Source organism: Zingiber officinale, chromosome 3B, assembly GCF_018446385.1.
Source record: "Zingiber officinale cultivar Zhangliang chromosome 3B, Zo_v1.1, whole genome shotgun sequence".
NCBI classification, from domain to species: domain Eukaryota; kingdom Viridiplantae; phylum Streptophyta; class Magnoliopsida; order Zingiberales; family Zingiberaceae; genus Zingiber; species Zingiber officinale.
Genome location: NC_055991.1, coordinates 132055539 through 132064489, shown reverse-complemented (window position 1 = coordinate 132064489; position 8951 = coordinate 132055539). Strand labels below are relative to the sequence as shown.

The following is an 8951-nucleotide window of genomic DNA, read 5'->3' as shown; positions in this document are numbered from 1 at the left end:
ACGGGTGGGAAAGGAAATTGTAATTTGTATTTTGTAAAGCTACGCCGATCTTAAAATTTAATTTATATATCTTTTAAAATTGCAATTTTTAAATTTTTAAATATGAGCTCATTTAGCTTTAACTCCTTATTAAAGTCTCAATTAAATTTACTTAATTATTTTAAATATGAGCTTATTAATTATATATCTATATGTTTCTTTTTTAGTTTTTTTTATTTATTTATAAATTTGATAAGAATTTTATTAGTATACATGATTTACAAGCTTTATTCTTTAAAATTATTTTATGAATAATTTAATTAATTTAATTGAAAATTTTATTTTAATTAAATTTTATACCTAATAAGCTTACATAAATAAACCCTTATCAAAATACATAAAGGATGTTTGGCTAAATTTATTAAAAATAATTTATAAGTTTGTACATCTTATAAACTATTTTAAGAGTTTATAAATTGTCAAATTTTATTTTAAAAATAAATTGTTAAAGTATTTGGATGAATTTATTATAATCAACTTAAATGTATTAATGTGTTTGATATTATAAAAAAAAATTATTAATAAAATTATCAAAAAAAGGTATAATACTATTAATAGAGGGTTTTGGGTTTGGGTGAATTTTTATATCGAGAAGAGAAAAATTGAAAAGAGGCACAGACGAAGAAGATGACATGATATTGAAAGAGAAAGCTAAAAATTAAATTCTAAAATAATTTATAAATTATTTTAGAGAGCTTATGAGTTGAACCAAATAATCTCTAAATTTTTTCAGGAACGTTTAATTTATTTGTAACTAAAAAAACTTGAGCTATAAATAAACCTTTAATTTCGGACCAGAAAACGGACCGGTTCGGACTCAAGTTCGACCCTTCACAGACACCTTCCTGTCTTCGCGTTTCGCACCTATGCTCGTCTTCATGCCCCAGTGAATCATCCCAACCCTAAATTGCACTGGCATCGCGTGCGCCGGACGACCCATAGACGGCGACGGCGAGGGATGGTGGAGGGGCACAGGTTTTGGAGCCACCTTCCGCTGCTGGTGCAATCCAGCTCCAAGGAGTCGGTGGAATACATACTGCAGGCTCTCTGGCGGACCCGGAAAACCGGCCTCGACGCCGCCGACCGCTCCATCATCCGAGAAATGCTCAACCTCTCCTCCGAATCCGACCTCGATCCTGTAATTCTCTGAAATTCACCCTCCTGTTTAGTTCTCTGACAATTGGTTAAATTTGGGGCTTCAGCAATGCAAGAGATCGTCGATTTTTCTGACTTCATGTAGTATCGAAACATCGATGCCTTTTCTAAGTTCAGATTGCCCTCGCTCACATTATTTCCTCGGATAACCATGGTGTACTAGGATGGATTACTTTAGCATTTCAATTTCATGACTGATTTCAACTGCAAGCAAGAGGCAGTTTTACATGTACGTCAATCACTGTTCTGGAGTACAGATTCTAGCGTAGTTTGCTATGGTGTCGAAAATAAATTTTGCATCCCTTCTAATATTGTACACGTCCTAAACCACACAAACATCTTTGTGTATCTGAAAGTAGGAATTGTCCCGGGACTGTGATGTTTTTGAAATGTTACATGACTTAACAACTCAATTGGAAGGGTATGTATCATTAAAAATTGATGCCATGTAAGTGGTATATCTATGTGAATTGACTTTATTAGTTTCTCCTTTGCAGCTTTTGGTATGCCTCCGCATGTTGATTCGGAAGAGTGTTTATGAGAATATTTCAAAGGATGAGATTCAGAAATTGTTTCCACTAGAAGTTCTCCCAGAATTGCAAAGGCTGCTGACGCTGCTTCTACAGAAGTTTCAACGAGAATGGCGAGAAGACGTACTCAAAGATCAGGTCAGGCCAAACCTTTTCTTTTAATTGGGAAAGAGATCCCTTTTCTCGTTGTAGCATCCATAGGTTGGTTGTGCAGTTAGTTTCTTGCTACCAAGATGCAAGTCAGACTAATCAATAAAGTGCAATTGCAATTTTTTTCTTTTGCCCTTATATACGGTTTTCCATTTCAAACAAGGCTCATATTTTTTTCCTGACCCTCAGGCTTCTGTGCCTCGTTTAAAGGCAATGACATGGAATAAAGTAAATCAAAGTCAAGATTCAGCAGATAACGTGGCTGTTATTAATCTGAAGGTATATCAAATTTAGCTTTTCTCCTCCTGCACATTAGAGAGATAATATAATTCATGTGTTTCTTGATTATTTTGCTGTTCGCTACATTTCAAATTCACATTTGATTAAAATTGGAGAGAGTAATATCTCACCTCAAATTTTTTTTCTCTCAATGTTTTCGCTAAAAAAGTTATTAGAAAAAAAACATGTCATGACACTCCGGAAACAGACAAACTAGATAGAATGTTTAGGGTCGGCATGTTTCATTTGATTGTCTGCAGGAAATAAGGTATGATTTGCAGTCTCTGTGTATGAGCAACTTGCCCTTCTATATTGTTTTACCAAAGTTTTCAAAATCTCTATCTACATTCTAGAGTCTAGAATGGATATTTGATGGCTATCCATATTGGAATCGAGAAGAATAAAATACTAATAACTTTATTCTATTTCATTGTCTTTTTTTTTTTGCAACCAATAACTTTATTCTATTGTTTTATCAAATATCTAAAGGTTCTGCCCTTGATTGAAATGGTACAGGCCATATGCAGCCTGCCTACCATGCACAAAACTTGTCGCTGAGAATCCCTTCTAGTGTAAGAGAAAATCAAATATCACGGACCCTATACTTGCGAACTCTGCTAGCCATGCAAAATGACTCATAGGTTCCTCAAAGTAGTCACGCCTATGAGTTGCAAAACAATTCTGTTATATATGTTTCTTTATGCTTCATTTTCCTTTTTCCATGACAAACTAGCTAAATCCAAAATGAATGTTTGTGCTTTTGGTGTGCACAACCATGAATATTTTCTTAATAACTATTGGCTGCCATGAAACTGTTTTAATTATTTTATTTAGTTGTTGGAGAAGGCAGATGTGTCAAACCAAATGTTTTTTTTTCCTAATATTGTTTTGCCATCTTTGATATGTGCAGCTACAAGATGACCAATCTATTTCAGGCGAAAGAGAGGTAAAGTTCCAATTAGCTAAGGACACTTTGGAAACGATGTTGAAGTCCATGTACTTCATAAGAGATCAAATGTCTAACAGCGTAAGTTTCATAAATCGACAGTTGTTATATATATATATATATATATGCAGTTTTTTTTTTTCTTACTGGAAAAGAAATGCACTTGTTTATCATTAACTTATTTTATTCTCCAGGATACTACCCATAATGGACATGGGCAAAGGGAAGATAAGGAAGCGGACAGCGCATAAGAATGTTTTCTCGGAATAAACCATTACTAGGCAATGCTCAAGACTCGATGTTTGTTTATGTGTATGATATGATAATATTATCTTACCTAATTAAGTGGTATTATTCAAAGTTGACTAAATTGTACTAGTGAATCAATCTGGCATAAAGGTTTCTGAATGCTCAGTAGCAGACTAGCATTGATTGGGTGTGCTTACATTGTTGGTAATAACCAGGTTCTTAGCAATAGGGGCGTAAAGATCTTAATCGTGGTGAACTAATGTATTGTGATCCAACAAATATGTGTGGTACTTTAGGTAATAAAAGAATCCAAGCTGGAAACTGCTAACGTGTCATTTATTAATTCCTCACTCTATTAAATCATATTGGCATCTGTTGCGCATAGAATTACACCTAAACATTATTGTGTGCATAGAATTAGACTTACAAAATATGTTCTTGGGGCTACAACAAGGTGACGACAAGGTATATCAATCAGAAACTTAATGTGCTTTGTGATGATAACAGAATGCTTGCGTGCATATTGCACTACCAAATCTGCTGTACATCTCAAAGAATAGAAGGAAATTCAGCAAGAAGGAGAAAAACAACAAACAAAAGAATGACATAGTACTACTTATGTAGACATTAAATTTCTTGATGGTGGCTGATTATATGTGCTACTTGCACTTCCATTTTGCTCTGCCACGCACAACCTCTGCTTTATCCTCTTGCAGGCAAAGCAAGTGTGTGCTTCGCAGCTGGATGCTGTGCAAACTTGTATTCACATTCACAGGGTCTTCCTCGGCTGCAGTAAGGTATGTGAGGGACTCAAGAAGATTCGACTGCCTGCATTCTCTGCGGTACTCAAGAGTCATGCTGGTGAGATGATAGTTTTCCAGTACATTTACGGGAACGCTCTGCAATAGGTAGGAAGCAGTTGTATTCAAATTAGTCAGTCATCAATTGTTTTCTAAATCTCTCTTTCATTAATTGGAGAAGTAGTTAAATTTTCTTGATGTAGCTTGAAGCTGTAGTTAAAAAAATTTTCCATGTAGTTTAATGAGACCTAACATTATGTTAAGTGGTTCCCTTTTGCATGAAAATTGATAAGAACTAGATTCTGTTTAAAAAAAAATGCCAATTTACTAATGAATACTTTCGAAGGCTGATTCAATTTGTTTATGTCTTGATACATGGGTGGATCAAGAATATAGTTTATAACTACTGGAAAATTGAATTTTAAACAATACATAGAATGCTGAAGTTGATTACCTCCATTATCCATCCAATGTATTTTACATTGTTTACATGTTGATTGACGTCCATGTCACTCCACCTTGGCTAAATGACATGATTAAAACATGTTTAGTAATTTATGGATTTATAGCTTCTGAATTCATATTGAAATCCAGTTTTGAATTGACTGATTATAGTTAGCACTGAACAAGAAATTTACACTTACTGCTAAACCAGATTTGATGTTCACTGCAGTTTCTTCAGTCAATTTCTCGATTTTTTCATTGTCACAGCTGCCATCAAAAAATACTCTCCTGTCCAGATAGAAGGGTTTTACCTCTTCCCTTACCTGTTCAGGTAACTTGGACAACCTTCTTGTTTCTCTATTCATCATTACCCAGTTGCTGCATGTGTAAGATACAATTTAGAGGTAAGACAAGTTACCAACGTGAGAAAAGGTTTATCTACCTTGTAGCTCTTGTTATTATCTTTTGTGTGCTACAATCTCGGATCATCCAGTCTCTACGCATACCATTCTTCCCGGATGCTGCTACCCATGTATCAATCTCAACCACATCTCCCCTGAAAAAATCACAGTGGCTTCATCAGTATTGATATTAAAATGGTACCACATGAAAGTTGTATGGCATTAGGGATGTTTGAATATACCAGTGACTGTACTTCTCAACCTGAATATTAATTCTAGTAACAACCCATATTAGTTTCCGAAGGTTCATCTGATGTGTCGCACCAAATCCATCACTAGCAAGGCCAGAGCTCATGACATGATTCAGAGCTGTCTCCTGTTCTCAGTCATCACCAGCACAGAGTAATTATACAACATTATGAAGCAATGAAAAAATAAGAAAAAACATAAACACCCTCCAACAAACTTAAGTCACACTTCTCCAATAAAACACAGCACTTATTTGACTATTTCTTTGTCATTTTATCATTACGTTGTCTTCCTCCCAACTATTTGGGATTAGCTTCATGAATTTCCCCCCCTCCATTGAGGTCTATGCAAGATCGTAGTGCTAGTAATATTTAAAAAATTGAATAATTTTATTACATTGACTAATGTCTTCTGTAGTATTTAAAAAATTGCTTCCCGCTGTATCATTTCAATTTTATTCTTGTCATTTTATCATTTATTAGTGTTATGTTTAATTGTGCATGGTTGTTAGTACTCTAATGATCTTTTTTTTAGTAAATCCACATATTTATCTTAGCCTTCTTATATTTCTATATTAACTTTTTTATATTTCTAATGCTCAATACTTTGATCCATAAAAAATGGCCAGTTGTACCATAATATATAAAATTTCTTTTTAGCTTAAGAGACAACGACAATAGTCAAGACTCCAAGGGTGCGTTTGGTTGGGGGTTATCCTTGATAACCTTGGTTATTCATCCAAAGTTATGAACGAAAACCCTGTTTGATTTAGGTAATCGATGATTCCCAAGTAATGTTTCATGGCCGACATGTCAGCAAAAGAGGCATGCAACCCGGAATCGGAAAATTGAGATTTTTCTTGATTCCGGGGTTAACGAATTTTTTTTAACCCAAAATACCTTCGGATAAGAGAAAAATGTGAAAAAATAGAAAAACATAAATAAAAAAAATGAAAAATATAAAAAATAAAATAAAAAACTTACAAAAAAGGAAAAAGACATAAAAAATAAAAAAATATAAAATATAATAAACATAAATAATAATAAATGTAAAAAATAAAAAATAGAAAAAAAATTAAAAAATAATAAAAATTTAAAAAATTAATTAAAAATAGAATAAACGTAAAAAAAATAAAATTAATTAAAAATAATAAATTAAAACAATTTTAAAAAACATAAAAAATAGAAAAAAAATAATGGAAAAATAAAAAAACATAAAAAAAAATAGAAAAATGTAAAAAAATTTAAAAATTTAAAAATTTAAAATTAAAAAACGTAAAAAATAAAAAACGAAAAAAAATGTAAAAAAAAAAAAAAATAGGAAAAAAAAAATTGTAAAAAAAGGAAAAAAAACCTGAAAAAGGTAAAAAACCTGAAAAGGAAAAAAAACACAAAAATGAAGAAAAGGAGGAAAAAGAAAAAGTAAAAAAACATAGAGTTTAAATAATAATATTATTATTATGTATAGTTGGTTTTGTAAATGAGGATAATACTTTAAAATATTAAAGTAGGTTATTTATTAAAACCTTCAAACAAATAAGTTTTTGTTGCATTACCTAAGTTGAACCAAACGACATTTGATTATGTTTTATTCCCCATAACCTTGGTTATGTGATTACCAGGTAATCACATAACCAAGGTTATACATGATAATTTGAACCAAACGCACCCTAAAAGATCCTCTCTAGTCAAACCACCCAATTCTAGTAAAGATATCTTTATCAATATCAAGATATCTAAAATTCTTAAATAAATGATTTTCATGTTCTTCCCTTTAGCTATTCCATTGATTCTTATTACTGAGACTAATTTCTTGTATTTAGTTTCAGTTCAACTTATCTTCAAACCTTTAGTTTCTAAAATTCTTATCTATGATTCAATCTTCAAATTTAGTTTAAGTACCACTCTTCCATCTCCAAATAACTATTCTGGAATTATGCATCATCTATTAGTTCTTTTGATGATGTTGATATGCTTTTTACCTCTGATAAAGGTGTCTCATGGGTTTATTTGGTGTATGTTTGTCTATTTGACAAAATACAAGAGCACATAGTTATTAAGAAACAATAAAATTGGGAAGCTTATTATAGTACTTGCTGCTAAAAAATTTGTGTTACAGTTTCAGTCAGTGATGGTCAAATGCATTAAAAAATTTGAGAAATAATCCTAATTATGAATATCTTTTATGCTCAGCAAAGAAAAATTAACAGATGCTATCCGCTTTTGTTACGCAAACTTGTGTTTAATCTGCCATTTGTAAATGCAAAAACAACAATGCTTATTTAGTAGCAGAGCAGGGATGAAGGGTGCCAAGGTGGCGGACAGATACAGAGGTAGAAGGCAAGTACCTGCAGGAGATTCATGAGGGTCTCCATGGTTGCTGTTTCATCAGGTCCAATCTCATGAGATCTGATCACAAAGGTCTGCCTGTAAACGTATCTCTCCTCCACAAACCTCCCAAGCCTGTAAGTGTGCATTACTCCACCATCATCATCCTGGAGCACTGCAGTTCCATTCCCCATGGTCAAAGAAGCCTCAATACCATGCACCACTTCATTCATCTTGCTTCCATGGACTCTATCCGCACTCACTTTGCAATTGTCGCCACCAGTCTTCACACAAAACTGCCGTAGCTTTCCCTTCCTGGCACAGCAAATGGAACTTGCCACAGTTGGAAGATGTAATCTGGTGCTGCAGCTGGAAGCCATGGACTTTGCAACCGCCTTACTGCCAAATTCCATGGCTGAGATAGCCATGAAAAGAGATTTATTGGAAATTCTTCAAAAGGGTTGGTTGATTTCAGAAAGCTGGATGGCAATTGATCAAGTGTTTCTGAGACCTTATGAATGGAAAGAACACCAAATGCGGTGTGAGAGGCTTGCAAGAAAAAAATGCAGCTTGTGTGATGAAGTGCAGCTCAACCACTTATATGGATGGAGGAGAAGAAGATGAGTGTTTGCTTGCCTGGAAACAATGTTTTTGAAAACCTCGCTGTCGTGTTCAACCAGATAAACTCGAACTGAGGCAGATTCACCCGTTCCCAGGTGAAGTTTTATGCAACTGGATTTTTTTTTGTTGGCTTGGGGATCAACTGGGATGAGATGATATTCAAATTTTGGATCAGGGAGGTTGAAAACAAGGTGTGCGCTAGATTGTAAGCAGCTCACCAACCCTCTCCTGCCGTGTGCTCCGGAAAATTTTCCAGACTAGTTGTACCAAACACTTGGCCTGAATAATTCAAAACTTGGACGCAAGCTTTGGATTCTCAAGGGTTTGCTTGTTGGTGCTGCTGCACTTGCTTCAATGAGTCCTTCAGCATTCCTTCAGCATTCATGAGAAATAACTTGTGCAAAGATTGATGGAGAGTGTTTCCCGAGGTTGTTTGAGGTGGGGCTTAATGCAAAGGACTGTATGGTTCACGGTTCGATGCGGTTTTGAAGAACTTTCTTGAGTTTTTCGATCAAAATTTACTATTTTATGAATATTATCATTGATATTGGAGGGAAAAAATTTGATACCCCCCCCCCCCCCCCCCCCCACCAAACGGTTCAGGATTGTCAGTCTCATGGCTCATTTCAAATGGTTTAACATCGTGGGTTCCATAGTAAAATAAGAGTAATGATATGTTCAAGGAAAAAAATTTAAGGATAGATGTATAAATTTATAATTTATCATTTCATTTTTTAATTTAAGGATAGACGTATAAATTT

General features: G+C 33.9%; 2 protein-coding genes across 10 annotated transcripts; one reads left to right on the top strand and one right to left on the bottom strand.

The window, feature by feature from the left end:
* Positions 1-848: 848 nt before the first annotated feature.
* LOC121967816 lies at positions 849-8728 on the top strand. 9 transcript variants are annotated; one of them, XR_006107860.1, is made up of 8 exons: positions 849-1177; positions 1692-1862; positions 2064-2153; positions 3064-3180; positions 3294-3380; positions 4065-4256; positions 4860-4923; positions 7539-8728. XR_006107860.1 is itself a non-coding variant. In XM_042518290.1 (5 exons), the coding sequence occupies exons 1-5, from the start codon at positions 998-1000 to the stop codon at positions 3348-3350; spliced, it is 615 nt and encodes a 204-aa protein (XP_042374224.1). In that variant the 5' UTR covers positions 849-997; the 3' UTR covers positions 3351-3676. The 9 variants fall into 9 exon arrangements, 1 of the variants encoding a protein (XP_042374224.1); XR_006107863.1 differs by having other exon boundaries at positions 7534-8728; XR_006107861.1 differs by having other exon boundaries at positions 4822-4923.
* On the bottom strand, positions 3684-7997 carry LOC121967815 (palmitoyl-acyl carrier protein thioesterase, chloroplastic-like). The gene is made up of 6 exons (XM_042518289.1): positions 7590-7997; positions 5236-5369; positions 5035-5148; positions 4793-4970; positions 4603-4671; positions 3684-4247 (listed from the first exon to the last, which is right to left on the bottom strand). Exons 1-6 carry the CDS (start codon positions 7995-7997, stop codon positions 4008-4010), a joined length of 1143 nt encoding a protein of 380 aa, XP_042374223.1. The 3' UTR covers positions 3684-4007.
* Positions 8729-8951: the final 223 nt, after the last annotated feature.

Excerpts from the sequence above, each read along its gene's own strand:
- LOC121967816 (XM_042518290.1), top strand. The coding sequence starts at position 998 with ATGGTGGAGGGGCACAGGTTTTGGAGCCACCTTCCGCTGCTGGTGCAA. Across the intron at positions 2,154-3,063 it reads TGGCTGTTATTAATCTGAAG|CTACAAGATGACCAATCTAT; the intron begins GTATATCAAATT and ends TGATATGTGCAG. Across the intron at positions 3,181-3,293 it reads GAGATCAAATGTCTAACAGC|GATACTACCCATAATGGACA; the intron begins GTAAGTTTCATA and ends TTTATTCTCCAG.
- LOC121967815 (XM_042518289.1), bottom strand. The coding sequence starts at position 7,997 with ATGGCTATCTCAGCCATGGAATTTGGCAGTAAGGCGGTTGCAAAGTCC. Across the intron at positions 4,672-4,792 it reads ACATCAAATCTGGTTTAGCA|CCAAGGTGGAGTGACATGGA; the intron begins GTAAGTGTAAAT and ends CATGTCATTTAG. Across the intron at positions 4,248-4,602 it reads ACATTGGATGGATAATGGAG|AGCGTTCCCGTAAATGTACT; the intron begins GTAATCAACTTC and ends TACCTATTGCAG.